General features: G+C 44.0%; 1 protein-coding gene across 1 annotated transcript in view; it reads left to right on the top strand.

The window, feature by feature from the left end:
* CREB3L2 (cAMP responsive element binding protein 3-like 2) overlaps positions 1–15,038 on the top strand; it is a 76,371-nt gene that overhangs the window by 49,904 nt on the left and 11,429 nt on the right. Inside the window, exons 3-7 of the mRNA XM_014937230.1 lie at positions 8,384–8,550; positions 10,143–10,230; positions 12,048–12,229; positions 12,891–13,037; positions 14,737–14,795. Of these exons, the coding sequence (XP_014792716.1) occupies positions 8,384–8,550; positions 10,143–10,230; positions 12,048–12,229; positions 12,891–13,037; positions 14,737–14,795 (643 nt within the window). The remainder of the gene's footprint in view (positions 1–8,383; positions 8,551–10,142; positions 10,231–12,047; positions 12,230–12,890; positions 13,038–14,736; positions 14,796–15,038) is intronic.

Raw genomic sequence — 15,038 nt, 5'->3', positions numbered from 1 at the left:
ATATGGGCATGCCTTCATAACATCTGTCTGGGGAGAAAGATTCAGGGGGGTGAGAGGTAACCGTTTTATTTGACACACTGATTCTGTGGATAATTTTCACAGATCTTAAAAAAAATAATCATAGTCTTTTATAGGATATTTAATAATATCAAGATTTAAAGCTATAAAGCCAAGCTACCACCTCAGACTGTGCCTCACTTTCATATATACAAAGGGCGATGCTATAAAAATAAGATTTTTCTATCCCTAAGCAAAAAAATTCAAAACCATCAGGGATTGTATCCCAGCTGACAGCTATGCTTGTGTAAAGTTGTAGTCCGAAAGGAGGTTAAGGCAGAACCTGTAACCTCGAGACATCTCCTGGCTGGTTTTATGTGACAGGATGATTCTGATGGAAAACTGTCAAATTCTCCGCAGGAAAAGAGGGTATTGACCGCGGTATGGGAGGAACAATGTGTCCTTGGTTCTATCTTAATGACTTTGATAGTGATCCAAATAATCTGTGGGTTTTAGATGACTCTGTGCCACTCAAAGTGGGGATGCCTGTTTGCTAGGAGAAGGGGTACATCTGCTGTGCGCTGTGATTGCCGTGTATCGCTCCCGCTCATCTCTGCCCGGTTATTTAGTTTTCCTGTCCTGGCACTTTAAAAAGGACCCCAATGTTTGGTGGTCAAACAGTATCTCCTTTGTCGAGGCTGTTCCGAGGGCTTGGGTTTCATTATTTGCGGTGGGAGTGTGTGTGCACGCCGGGAGGGGGAAATGCCATCTGGAAAATCTGTAAGAGAAACTGTTTGTGGATGAATGTGGGCTCTCACCTCATGGAGGCGAGGCGGGGCGGTAGCAGCAGTGGCGTTGGAGTTCAGCATTTCAGGCATGATAAACGGGGCTTGTGTCTGCCAGGGGGTGTTACGTGAGCCCAGAGCGGGGCACCGGGGATGGTGCAAGCCCAGGGGGAAGACAAGGAAGCAGTCATTCCTCCAGAAAGGTCCAACTTGCCTTTGGGGGGCTGGAGAGGCTCAGACTGCAGAGCTGGGGGTGCTGAACTTCTCTGCAGGCATCACATCCAGTAGAGCACCCAGAATCTGTGCATCGGCAGAGGCCTTTTTGGGTTCATGGTGGGGTGTTTCTGCCATTTCCCCCCAAAAAAGTTGTGAGCCTCCTCCAGGAAGCGCTTGCCCCTTGCAGTTGGCAAGCTTCTAGTTTGCAGCTGTATTTCTGTGGTGTAGGACAAGTGATCACCCTTGCATCATGCTGTTTAGGGACGGCAACCTCAAAGGTAGGATCCAGGCAAGGACTGAATGTTTGTCCAAAGTACAGCTTTGCAAATGTGGACCCTTAGTGCAAGTTTAAGCGCCATCGGAGTCAAAGTGTCTTGTTAACATTGGATGAGCTGAGTCTGAAGCTGCATACTTTTGTACGTGGCATGGCTCTGCAGAAGCCACGTGGTGGCTTTGCATCCAGGCCCAGTGGTTCATGATGCCGGTACAAGGTCAGCCACGGACCAGAAGGAATTAGTTGATGCCCTTTTGCTCAAATCCGTGACACAGCTGAACAGAGGGATTGTTTAAATATGCTTGGCTGGAGAACAGTTTGACTCAGTAGAGATATTCTTGCATTACCCTGTTGCAGAGATGTCTCTTCTGATACCTGTGCAAAGCACTTTGACTGGTGGTCCGTAATGGTCTCCTTAAGTTTCTGCTTTTGTCTTTCTCTAGCTGTTTAATCTGCTGTTTGGACTGTGACCTGCAAGGAGGTGAGATCTGCCTCTTCATTCTGCTCGTGTATATGGGGATACCCATTGATGCTTCTACAGGTCTTATTTGCAGGCTTGTTTCAAATGACATGCAGCGTATACCTCTGTTTTCTGTGTGATTGCAATCTGTTAGGGCAGTAATGGTGGTATCAGGTGGGGTTTTTTTCCCTTCAAGCTTAGGTTCAGTGGTACATCCCTTGTGTGGGCTTGTTTACTTGGTGGTGCTGTCTTCCTTTTCAGTGCAGAGGGAAAAGGGTGAAAATCATGTTGTTTTTCTGAATGCTTACATTCTCTCTGGTTGGGAGGGGTGAGGGAGAGATATAGAATGCATCTAATTTCATTTTTTTAAAAATAGACAGCAACTCACTGATGTAACTTGTTTACCCATGCAAAAAGTGTCTCTGTTAAACTCTTAATGAATAGCGCTCAAATGAATGTTAGGAGCAAGGGAGATCTTTTTAATTACTTTGTAAGTTCTGTTTCTATGTACATCTATCACAGAGGGTGAAATTTAGTCAATGTTGGGGAAGATTTACTTTTTCTCAGGAAAGGAGGTGGTATGTTGGACAAGATTGAACAGTTAGTTGGGTAGAATAATGTTGGATAGAAATAATTTTTAAAAAGGAAAGCAAAGCTCACTGGGAATGCTGACATTAAAAAAAAAGTAAAGGTGAAGTAAGCATTTTTGTCGTCTTTTTCACTTTTCCTACCCTGTCTTCCCATAATATTATGTGGAACAAGGAAAGAAGCAAAATGTTACTGTTCTTCAGAGAAATATGAATATCCTAGAAAGCTGCACATGGTGTTGTTAAGTCAATATGTTTGATTTTATTTTTGTATCTCTATATAAATACAGATATATTAAAAAATATTTTCTAAAAAACAAAGTAGTTGTATATGTTAATTCTGCCATGTACAAACACCTTCTTCAGTGTGTGTTTTTCATGGATGCCAAAATGACACATACTGATTATTGCTAAGCTGTGATGCTTAGAGGAGCGCTGAAATCCATTTCTGTTGAAAAGTATCATCATAATGTATGTGGTGTGCAGCGTAGAGAAGATGTTGACTTGAGTGTCTTGTGCACCCAAAGGCAAGCACTTGTGCATAACTCAGTCTTCGTAATGGGCTTTGAAGATCTTAAGCTTCCATTGTGCCAAAATGTTGTATAGCCTTTTCCCTTTTTGGATGTAGTGGAGAAAGGAGAGTGAAAAGGGAAAGTCCACTTGTGGTATGCTGGGCAGATCCTCCTGGCATTGTCCATCTTGACTGCAGGTGATGGAACCTGGGGCAGAATTAGGGCCTCTGAGATAAAGACAGAGGACAGAAGAGTTTGTTTGCTACTTGGACACCTTGCTGTAGATATGCACAACATGCAGTACTTACAGTACTGAGGGAATTATGGCTCCCATTTTGAGCTTTCTCTCCTGCCTTATTCTGTACACAGCATCTTACAACACATTGCATGTTGTATCTGGGACCACGCCGGACTCACAAGGAGAAGAGAACGTGTTTAGCGTTTTTCCTGTCAGCGAGAACTTTGCTCAATGCACTGATTGAACTTACATTTGTACTTTGTCAGGCTCCTGCCTTTTTTTTTTTTTTTTTTTTAAGAAGATGGAAGATCCATGCTTAACAGGAGTCTGCAGGAAAAGTAGGACAAGCTTGATGACAAAAGCAGCACACAAAAGCTTTCTGCAGAAATGTAATTTTAGTCTTTGACACAGAAGATAAGATTTTCGATGCATGTGTCACAAACCCTGGGTTGCTGTGATTAATGGATTTCTTGGATGTTGGATTTGAAACTCTGACGTTTAACTTGCAGAAGTGGTCGCAGCTGAAAACTTAATGTATGCTGTGTTTTGATAAAGTGTAATAACAGTGCTAAATCATCTGAAAAATCCAATTCCAGTTGTCTCCAGTTGGCCATTTTAAATTACTAGATACCTTTTGGCCTTAATCTCTCCATGGCTCGCTTGAATTTTCAGGACCGCTGTGGAAATTAATTCAGTTTGGTGAAGCATTTTGATTGTGCCCTAGTAGGGAATTAAACAGCTCTGTGGAAACAGAATTTGAATTGTATTTGGTAAAGGAGAGATGAGGCTGTGTGTGAAACAATGAAACTAACAAAACGTGGTATAGATTCTCAGTTAGGGGAGCACCATGCATTCTGCGTGTTGGGTATGGCACAGGTTTTTCAGAGAAATCGTTTGGTCACACTATTAAAACATTCTTATTTTTAGGTCTGCATAATGTGCAAAAGTACACTGAATTAAACTTTCGTAGATATTGCTTCATACCTGGATACTTTGCAACATTGATGTTGAGTTAACATAGTCCTTACATGAACTTCAACAGTGCTAGTGCATTGCACGTAGAAGCATTAGCTGGGATTTTGCTAAGTACCATGCAGACTCCTTAAATAATATATTTCATGTACCATAACGCCTAGCATTCATGGGCTTATGAAAGGGTAGGTGAGGGGGAGTGCTTCTCATCTGAAGCATCATTGCATGACAGAGCTCTCGAGTTGATAGGAAGTTTCAGCAGGGGTGGGGTAAAGCAGCTGGTATCATTTGTTCGACAGTGAACTTTGGAATCAGGATTTTGAATCCTGTGAAGAGATTTCTAACAGGCGAAGCGACCATCTTTAGGTTAAGGATTTTCCTAGCCATTTGAATAGCTGAATCTCTTCTTTGGGATTTTTTCTCTTTATATCTGAGTGGTTTGCAGTGTGTTTTGTCTCACCTGAGCAATGCGGTATTGCCCTATTCATATCCATCTAGAATACCATCACCAAGATCGTTTTCTCAGCCTTTTGTTTTGTACTCTGTTTCAATAGTTCATGTGTACCTCCTGGATCATAGCAAATATAAACCTTCACAAATATAAACATTCAATTTCTTGATGCCAGTCATCTACTCTTTTTCCACAGCATGTCTTGCTTGGTTTGGAGAAGACACCTCCCTTCCTTGAGCCAGCTTCCACTGCTGTTTCATTTCAGTATTTCATGTGCACTTTCTTGCTTGTTGTTATTGTTCTCTAAGACCTCTCGTGGTTCTTTGTACCCCTCCATAAGAAATACCCTTGTCTTGGAGGGTGGGCCATGCCCCTCAGTATGCTCTGTAGCCTGCTGAGTTTTCCCGTTTCCCTAATTTTGTCTGGTTTTGTGCAGCACTCTCACTGGGGCAAGGGCTGCTGCTTTGTTCAGCTAGTACGGTGCTTGGCCAAGTAGACTGAGGTGCTTAGGGGCTATTAAAAGAATAAACTAAGAATGATTTTCAGATAATGTCAACCTGCTGCGCTCGGGAAGAGGAGAAAGGAGAATGGGAAATGTCCTTCCAGGAGAGATCGCTGGTGACTTCAGAAGCTGGAATGTGTCGGAACAACACTGACCATGATAGTGAATGCATAACAGGGGCTTGGAAAAAGGGGGGAGAGGGGAGTATCAAGGTGGGATTTGACCAGTGCATTGCTCTATCCCTTCCTTTCACAGGGTTGTTCATCTGGAATGACAGCTGTCACCACGCATCATAAGAGGCAATGTCAAAAAAGTATTAGGTGCAGTTCTTCAAAGTTATCTCAGTGTTAAATGCAGCGTGTTGCTGTCTCTGGAAACCACCCGTAACCCTCCAAACTGGTTGGACTGGCTTTAAGGCCTAGAATAACTCCCAGCAGTTTGTGCGGATCTAAGTGATGATGGCAGGGATGTCAAGTTAATCAGCAAAGTCAGGTTCCAGGGGAGTAAAATGACCGGCCGAGGGCCAGAATATCTTGCTGTCTTACAGCAGCTGAATCCTTGTGATGAGTCTGGGGATTAGAGGTGATAAACATCCACCAAGTGCAGCCTTAGAGGACATGCCCTGTTCCGCTGGGCACCCACGGCTAAGATTTCTCTTCTACTTGCGTGATGTTACAAATCTCAGAAACTTCAGGGCTAATTACTTGTCTCACTGATAGCTCTCATTTGTTCGTAGCCTTCCCTCCCAAAGGGAGTCTAAAGCAGATCACAGATGGTAGCGCTGCCACCCTGTAGCTCGACCCAGAGGTGTGAGAGGCAGCAAGCGGAGGCTCTGCGCAACACGGTGTGGGGGAGGCTTTGGCAGAAGTTATCCAAACAAGCATTTGAAAGTTGAATTTGCCAAGGGATTCTGGATTTCCAGGCAAAGTTACCACTTGAAAGCTCTTATCTGAATGATCCACGCACAGCAAGCTAGAGGGAGACCACGGATCCACTGTGTATTTCATTGGAGGTAGCAGGGATGGGAGCTGCGCCCTCATGAGTAGGGAGGCTCAGGGAGCTATGCCCTCTCTCCTGAGTTAATATTTAGACAATGCTACCTCTTTTTTTTTTTTTTTTTCCTTAAATACTTCTATTTTTATGTTTCTGCATTTCCCAGAAAGCTTTGGGAGTAAGCCCTCCAGAAACTTAAATACAGTGTTTAGCCTTTGCTGTACGGTTACTTCTTTTGGCAGAGCTGGGCTCGCTGTCCTTGAGCTTCTGATTACAGGATACGTATTTTTCATTTTTAATTCCTTGGCGTGCCTTTACTCAAATTACCTCCTTCCTTGCCAGCGGTGGAGGTTAGGTCCCACCGCAGAGTAATTACTAGCACTGGAGATGTACATTCTTCTCCCTTCTCCCAGTCACCCGGCTCGTGCCCAGTGCCAGCGTGCCATGTGCGTGTGTGGTCTTCATAGCAAGGACATAGGGCAGCACAGGGGCTGTAAGCCCACTCTTACTTTTGTTCCTTGTTTGCAGCTGAATTCTGTTGACATCTCATCACCTTGATGCCTTCAGATGTGCAAGGGTCTTGTGTCAGACCTTGCAGACTGCTTGGTGGCACGGCCACAGCACCCCGGCTGCCTCCCACAATGCTAACTCGAAGCTCTGCTGTGTTTACTAGCCATACTGTGTACGTGCTTACTCTCTTGCTTTAATTCAGTATATGCAGTAAATACTCTGAAGGCAGGAGAAAGCTTTGAAAGAAAGATCAACACTCTTTTTCTCTTACGTATATTTTGGCCTCAGACTCCAGCTGCTTGATTTATGGACGTGCTTCTCACAACTACTGACGAGTCATGGCAGAGGACTGTGCTGTACACGGTTGGGATGCAGTGCAGCTGATGGGGGGTATTCTCCTGCAAGAGAAAAGAACTTATATGACAGAACTCGAGCAGTAGGGATGGGAATTTTTTTAAGGCAGAATTGCAACTTCCAAAAATGCATTTGATATGTTTGTTTGTTTTTTTTTTCAAGTGGGTTTGTTAACAGCTTTGTGGAATTGACTAGGCTGAGAGAGGGATATCCATGTACTATATCAAAGGATAGGAAGCGGGGGGTGGTGGTGGTTAATGGGGATGTATTGGAGAGTGTGGGACCTGAGCATGATGTAAATGATATGGGATAAGGGGTGGAGAATGTCATGGTTTTGACTGGGGTGGAGTTGACTTTCTTATAAGCAGCTGGTGTAGTGCTATGGTTTGGATTTGGGATGAGACTGATGTTGAGAATGCACTGGTGTTTTTAGTTGTTGCTAAGCAGTCAAGGCCTTTTCTGCTCCTCACACCGCCCTGCCAGCGAGTAGGCTGGGAGTACAAAAAAGCTGGGAGACACAGCTGGGACAGCTGACCCCAGCTGACTAAAGGGATATTCCATGCCATATGATGGCATGCTCAGTATATAAACCTGGGAGAAGAAGAAGGAAGTGGGGGGGACGTTTGGAGTGTTGGTGTTTGTCTTCCCAAGTAACCATTACGTGTGATGGAGCCCTGCTTTTCTGGCAATGGCTGAACATCTGCCTGCTGATGGGAAGCAGTGAATGAATTCCTTGTTTTGCTTCTCTCATGTGTGCGGCTTTTGCTTTGCTTATTAAACTATCTTTGTCTCAACCCATGAGTTTTCCTTATTTTTCGGATTCTTCTCCCTATCCCACTGTGGGGGGAAGAAGTGTGCTAGCAGCTGTGTGGTCCTAGTTGCCAGCTGGGGTTAAGCCACGACACCAGTCAAAATATGCATCCTGTGCTGTGACTTCCAGAGGCTTTGGGGAGGAAATTAGAATGATCACCACGGCACTGATGCTTCTGTGAAATCATCAAAGCCTTTATCCTCTTTTAGACTTACTAAATGAATCCTTGGGGGAAAAATGTTGAAGTTGAGAGTGTGAAAAATCCTTTGTTCTTAAGGAACCACTCCAGCTATTTGATGATTGCAAGCAGTAGAAGGAGCAGAAGTCTGGCTAAACACTATCTCTAGGAGGAGGAATACAACCGAGTCAGCAGGCATTAGCCTGTGTAGGACACACGGCTCCCTGGCTGCTCTACTCAATGGCTTGTTTAGCCTTGTTTTGCTGTGTGTTAGCAGCTTTCGGCAATGTACAGTGATTAGTGCTCTGTGTCTTTCCTCACTGGTCCTCTCTGTATCCTGGGGCTAGGATTAGGTTACAGCCCTGGAATGGCACGGTTGTCTGCATTGACTGAGGGCTGAATAGTAAGGGCAGAGTTTTGTTGATAGACTGAAATGCCTTCTGTGTTTGTTTCCCTTCTCTGGTGGAGGGGTGACATTATTTTCATTTGTAGTCTTTCTGTCTCTGAGCTAAACATGTGGTGTCCAATTTCCTTCCCTGGCAGGTGACCTGGAAAATGAGGAATGGTGTCTGGGTACAGAGCTGACTCCAGCAGCAATAAAGACTGAGCCAGCGTTGTGTGAGACATCAGGCCTTGCTCCCTCAGTCAGTCTCACTGTCACGGCCACGTCGCTGGAAGGAGAACAACCTGAGCTACAGACAGATGCCCTGGTACGTGGCAGAGTTTCTGTTCTCCTCTCTGCACAATTAGCTACAGATTCTCCTGTCTCTACAAGACTGCGTGCTGGTGTAGCCTCCTTGGTGCCAAAGTTGTCAGTTCAGGGTGCACAGTGCAGTCTGCTTTAATGTTTTTTAGTGTTTGCTGGTGTCCCACTGCTGCTGTAAGAGCTTGTGTTTGAAAACAGTTATCTACATCTTCAGGTCTTAACTTTCTTTTCTATGCTAGCCCCAAAGCCTGGGGCTCAAGCATTTTAAAAAATACTTAAACAGTTTCTAATGAACCAGTCCCACCTGAACTGAGTAACCCATTTGCCCTGTTGAGCCTATGAGTGTCTTCCATAATAACTTGCCTTAGTGCTGCTGTGCCTTCCCCTAATCAGAACAAGACTCCTTGTTTGAAACAACTGGAGAGTTCCCCTGTTTGCCTGCTAAATAAGTCACTGTTGCCAGATCTACGAAGCTCTGACATTTCGAGCTGCTTCTGCTTCCACACCAACCTGCCTCGTAAGGAGCATTTGTGATGCCTTTCTGACCACAGCTGGAGCAGCCAGGGGGCATTCACAAGGGCTTAGTATGGCTGTGGTTGAGTTAAGGAGAGGAAACTGCAGCAGCTGATGGCTCACCAGAGTCCCCTGGCAGCGGAGGAAGAAGCGTGACTGTTCTCAGTCCCCAGGGTGCCAGGTCAGTCCAGGCCGGGTGGAGTTAGTATATGCTGAAAATAAATGTTTCCACTTGGATGTGGATCAGAAATATGTGCAACAGAAATTATTTACGAGAAACTGACAAAAATTAAACACAAGTTTCCCATAGTCCTCTTCTAGACTGAATGTGCTGTCCCCGTACACAGTCCTGCTGTAGCTTGGGATGCTGTGATTTGGGACTAGCTGGTGGCTCATTACCATTGCACAGATTAATTACACAGGTTATTGAGAGAGATTTTGGCTGCAGTGAGCATGCTGACGTGCCAAACTGACTTCCTCAAGCCTGGGACTTTAGCATTCAGGCAGACTCTGGGCAACAGCTTGGCAGCCTGGTGCCCCGACCTTGTCAATAGGGCAAGCCAGATGTCTTCCAAATTTCCATCAGCCGTGACTGTCCCTTCTCCTGCTCCTCCGCACCGTGAAATGAACTTGGGTCCAATAATCTGGTGCTTCAGTGACTGGCACCTTGCTCTTGCTCCCAGATGATGACAGTCTTGAACAGGCTGTCCCCTGCTGCCATGAGTGTTTCTGTCTCCACTCAAACAGACTGTGCAGTCCGGCAAATCCTAGCAGCAGCTCTGTTGCTAAGAGAAGTAATTTGAGTGGGTTGCATGCTAGCTTTCAGTCTGAAATGTCATCTCTGAGGCGTAATCTTTTATTTAGCTAAATATAGTAGTAAGAAAAGCCACAGTGGGAGTAATCAGGACAATATTCTCTGTAGCCTGGTTTAACAAACTGTGTGAAGCAGTTAAAGCTTTGCCTGTAGCAGAACAGGAGGGAGGGAAACCTCTCCATTTATGGAGAAGTCATCCTTGTAGCCTTCTATTAAGGTTTTTAAGATGTGTGCTTTGGGTTTTCATGCAGTTAATTTCTCTTTTCTAGATGAAACCATTAAGCCAGAAAGTTCTTCCAGAGATTAAATTGGAACCCCATGAAGTGGATCAGTTCCTGAACCTCTCTTCTAAGGAAGGTCTGTTAATTACCAACCCAAAATGCAGAGGGAGATGACCAGAATGCACAGTGAATGTACTTTACCCTGATTAAATATTTGGCTTCCTCACTTGCCATGTTAATCTTTAGGCTGAAGCTGTTGCCTTCTAGGGATTCAACTCAGGCTGCTGAAGAGCCAGCCTCTCTCTGACCCATTTATGTGGTTTTTCTTTTTTTTTCTCCCCTTGCTCATCACAAAGAAAATTATTCCTTTCTTGTCTGTAGTGTATTAAGAATTGTACAGTTGCTGAAGGGAGCTTGAATCCTTAAAGTACAGGATTATTTAGGGTAGAAGAGAAATCAATTTGAGGAGACTTAACTAAGGTATAGAAAGCATGAAGAGCATAAGCGGAAACTTTACCGTTTTAACCTCTGATACAAAAGCAAGTTTGAGTTTATATGAAATTAAAAGTTTGGTGCATCTGTTTGTAGCGTTTTAGTAGAGTTTTTAAGTGCCACCAGGATCCCTTTGCATTAATCTATAAATGAGGAGGGAGGAGCAATGATCCCTACCCTGAAAGTTAAACATGGTCTTGTCGCACATAATATGTTAACCCAAGAAAAGTTTGAAAGAGCAAAATATGTGGGCTGAAATTCGAGCAGATAACTGCATCTCAGTTGCCTGATACTTGATATTCTGTTAGTGAATTCATTTGTGTAGGTAATTAGAACTGCTCTAGGGAGAGAAGCAAGTGATGTATCAGGTGGAAAAAAGGAGGCTATATCTCAGCCCAGGGCATAGATTCGATTGCTCAATTTGTGGGACTTAAGGGCCCTGCTGTTTTTCAAGTGTATATCTTCTTCTGGCAACTGCTAGAGTTAAGATGGTAGACAAAAAGAGCTCATGTATAATAGCTGTTTTTTGTTACTATTTTTCTTCCTTCCTCCCCCACCGCCCATTTGATCTTTTCAACTCAAATTTGCAAAGTATAACAGAAGGGGAAGGTGGCAAATTCAGCCCTGCATCTTCCTACTCCCAATTTTCATTGCTGTAAATTTATCTCAGAGAAATAATGACTTAGTTATGGCTGTTTTGGACATCTGCTAAATTGTCCATGTAATACGAGTAGGTGAGATACTGCCCTGTTTCTCTTGGTCCAGACCCATTTGGTTATGAGCAGCACTTTGCTTGCCAATTCTAGCACAGGTTCTTTTGGCTGAAAATGCAGTAGAAGTTATTTTATGGCCCTGGACAGCACAGAGAAAGGGAGGTTCCCATGGTAGTTGCCTATACTGCTCCTGCTCCATCAGTACCTTAAAGCCTTCACAGTCACTAGGTTGTCACTTCCTCCCAGTTGTGCCAAACCAGGTCCTTAGGAGTCAGATTATTTGTCTCCTCTCTGTATAACACCTTGGACATGATTCCTTCTCTTGAAAAATGCTGGTAATTCATTTAATCCACAGCAAAGTTAGGAAAGACTATTGTTTTTGGAAAGAAAGTGCACTGACTCAGATCCCCCCTGTTAATGTGGTTTCCCAGGGACAGGGGACTTGTACTGAAGGGTTATACTTAAACCTCAGAGCATTTGGAGAAGAAGCTGAAGTGTAGGTAGAAATGACTGAAGCATATGCGCAGAGCCCTGTTTTGTCTGTTAAGCCTAAAGATAGCTGCTGCGTTTCGTTCCTCCTTTGGAGACCTGCATGCTCTGAAAATCTTCCAAGTTGCCATTTTTCCCCGATCCATTTTTTAGCAGACAGACCTAGTCTTGGAAACTGGGGTGGTGGTGGTGGCTCTGGTGGAAATTTGAATTAACACTTCAAAACCTTGTGTTATATTTATTCTCTCTTGCCATTTAGCAGTGGATCCCCTGCATTTGCCTCCAACCCCCCCCAGCAGCCATGGCAGTGACTCTGAGGGAGGGCTGAGCCCGGCTAGATCGCTCCCTCCTTCCAGCCCCATCCAGCTACAAGCTACGGCTAAAGTGACATCGCGTGCAGCTTCAGCACTCTCCAATTCCCCTCTCCTGACTGCACCACATGTAAGTTGAGCTAACTTTTTCCATCGTCTGTCTCTCTATCATCTATCTATCTCTTATTTCTTTTTCTCTTTTTTTTTTTCTTAATTACTGTTTTTGCCATGGATTGACCATCTCTGGTCAAAACAGCCACTCCATTAATTCTTGCACGCTGGTCTGTCCTGTTCCCACAGAGAACAGCGTGTGCCCCTCCTCTAAGTTAGGACAGGGTTCAACAGTGTTATTAGGTTTCTCCCACCGTTGATGGTGTTTTGCACCAGGGCCTAGCCCTGCTGGGTTAACCTGTCCCTGGTAGATCTGCATCTGACCTCTTGTCATGTCTAAAGCAAGCGGTGATATTTAGGGAGGGATTTTCAGCAGTGCTTCTTATTTGTCTCTTTCCCTGTTTGAGCCAAGAGACGTTTTACTGTTGGCCTCAGTGTGTGCAGAGCTGAGCTGGGAATAACTGTTTTGAGGGAATCCTGTCCCAAAAGTTCAGTCTCTGAATGGAAGCTATCTGAAAAGCTCTTCCCCTTCCACTCATTCCTAATTGCAAGAGGCTGCTGTGTTACTAGGCAGAGTCCCTTCTGAAGTGGGAGAGCTGCTGCCTCTCTTCCCTAACACTCTTTTCTCTAGAGCTACGTGCACTTACTGTTGTATTATTTCATTTCTATGACACTTGCAGAAATTACAGGGGACTGGCCCACTCATCCTGACAGAGGAGGAGAAGAGGACGCTGATAGCAGAGGGGTATCCAATCCCTACCAAACTGCCCCTGACAAAAGCAGAAGAGAAAGTACTGAAGAAAATCCGCAGGAAAATAAAAAACAAGGTAAATGTTAGTTAGCTTTGCTGGGTAATTTCTATTAATCCTTCATTTAAAAAGATGCTGTGATAATTCTGCAGTCATGGTCTGTGGTACAGTTGAATGCTGTAAGGTGTCTTTATTTAAAGTGCTTTCCTTTGTTCCTAAACATATCCATCAAATTGTCACTGTGACACTGTGCCTCTGTCTAGTTATTTACCTGAACACATGAACAATAGAGTATTTAGCAAGCAGGGTATCAAATTGCTGTTGCTTGGCTCCATTTTAAAAACAGTACAATCCTACCCTTATGGTACGCAAAGACCTCTGTATTCTTTCCATGGTGATGAAGGTGTTCTTTTCTGCTGTTTCATGTTTTAAAATCTGCCTGTGTATTTCAGTGCCCTAGTCTTTTGATCACTGAATTCCATGACCTTTAAATGAATGATTGGTACCAAGGCTGTGAAATGCCCTACAACTCCTTTCTTTCTTCCAACATGGGGAAGAGCCTAGTGATGAGGAGGAAAGGATTATTTTTTTTTCAGACCTGGCCAGCCCACTTCTTCAAGAAGATATTAGTACATCTTTGAAGGTTAATGCATTCTGTTGCTGGTTTTGCAGATAGAGGTGTACATTTGCCCACACTGAATTAGAATTTGGTATTGTAATACATTTTTTCAAAATTTTTGAAAGTGACCTTGTGCATTTTATGTGCTGCTTTCATATAATCAGTCATTTATATTGGAGAGGATCTCTGAGGTCCTTTGGTCCTTGCTTTGAAAACAGGGTCAGCATATAGAGCAAGTTGCTCAGGGACTTGTCCAGTCACGTTTTGCTGTCAATGTATGGCAACGTTTTACTGTCTATGTATACGGCAACCTGTTCCCATATTAGGCTGCTTTTGTGGTAAAAACAAATAAACAGAATTCATAATGTCTAATTGGAATTTCCTTTGTTGCAACTTGTATTTGATACCTCTTGCCATTTTGCTGTACACCTCTGACATCATCTTCCTACACAGGATAGTTGAAGGCAGCAAAGGTTTCCCTCTTTAGCCTTCTTCAATCTGAACAAACTCAACTTTCTCTGCCTTTCCTGATACGTGATGTGCTCCAGCATGCTTAGTATAGCAGCGGTCCTCCCCTGGGCTTGCTTCTGTACATCCAAACTATTTTATTTCAGAGCCACAAACTGTACACTGTACTCAACTGTGGTCTTGCAGGCGCTGAATAGAGGAAGAATCACTTCTCTCAACCTGCTGGCTACAGTCTTGTTCATGTAGACCTGGCCCCAGTTGGCCGCCTTAGCTACAGGGGTGTATTGATGACTTATGTTTGACTTGTTGTTCATCAGCACCTGCAAATGTTTTGCTACAAAGCTGCTTTCTGGTGCATGCATGGGCTTTGCCTCTCCCAGAAGCATTGTCCTAGGGACCATCTTTTAGTATTTGTCCTAGGATATTTTCCCCAGATGAATCTGATTTGCTTTTTAAGGTTAGTTCAGTAAGAGCGGGGAATGATCTTTTTTGTACTGGTGAGAGGAGCAGTCTTCTCTCAGGATGTGGAAACAGACCAAGTCAGTGCTTTGCTTACCAGGAATAGAAATGAGAACAGCATGGAGGCTTGAATCAAATAATGTTGGGGCTTTTTACTGGTTTATTAATTCATCTCTGATGCTTTTTTTTTTCCTATGCAAATATTTGATGTTTTTCTTCTTTTTTCCTTAGATCTCTGCCCAGGAAAGTAGAAGAAAAAAGAAAGAATACATGGACAGTCTGGAAAAAAAGTAAGCCAGCCTTCTTCCTGTTTGATGTGGACCAGTAGCACTAGTTGCTGCACTGGGAAGGGATCCAGCTGTTGATGCTGGGACTGCTTTGTGCACAGAGTGCCAGCTGCCATCTCGTGGTTGTGACTGAGAAAAGGCCCTTCTTCTGGCTTCTGCTTGTACGTGCGCTGGGCTGCTGCCTTCCTAACTGTGTCTACCTCCAGCACGTCCCTAACGTGCCGACAAAGACTTTAAACCTTAAAT

Source organism: Calidris pugnax, unplaced genomic scaffold (assembly GCF_001431845.1).
Source record: "Calidris pugnax isolate Ruff unplaced genomic scaffold, ASM143184v1 scaffold1, whole genome shotgun sequence".
Classification (NCBI taxonomy): domain Eukaryota; kingdom Metazoa; phylum Chordata; class Aves; order Charadriiformes; family Scolopacidae; genus Calidris; species Calidris pugnax.
Note: the sequence above shows the minus strand (reverse complement) of the source record. Positions and strands in the feature narration are given on the sequence as shown.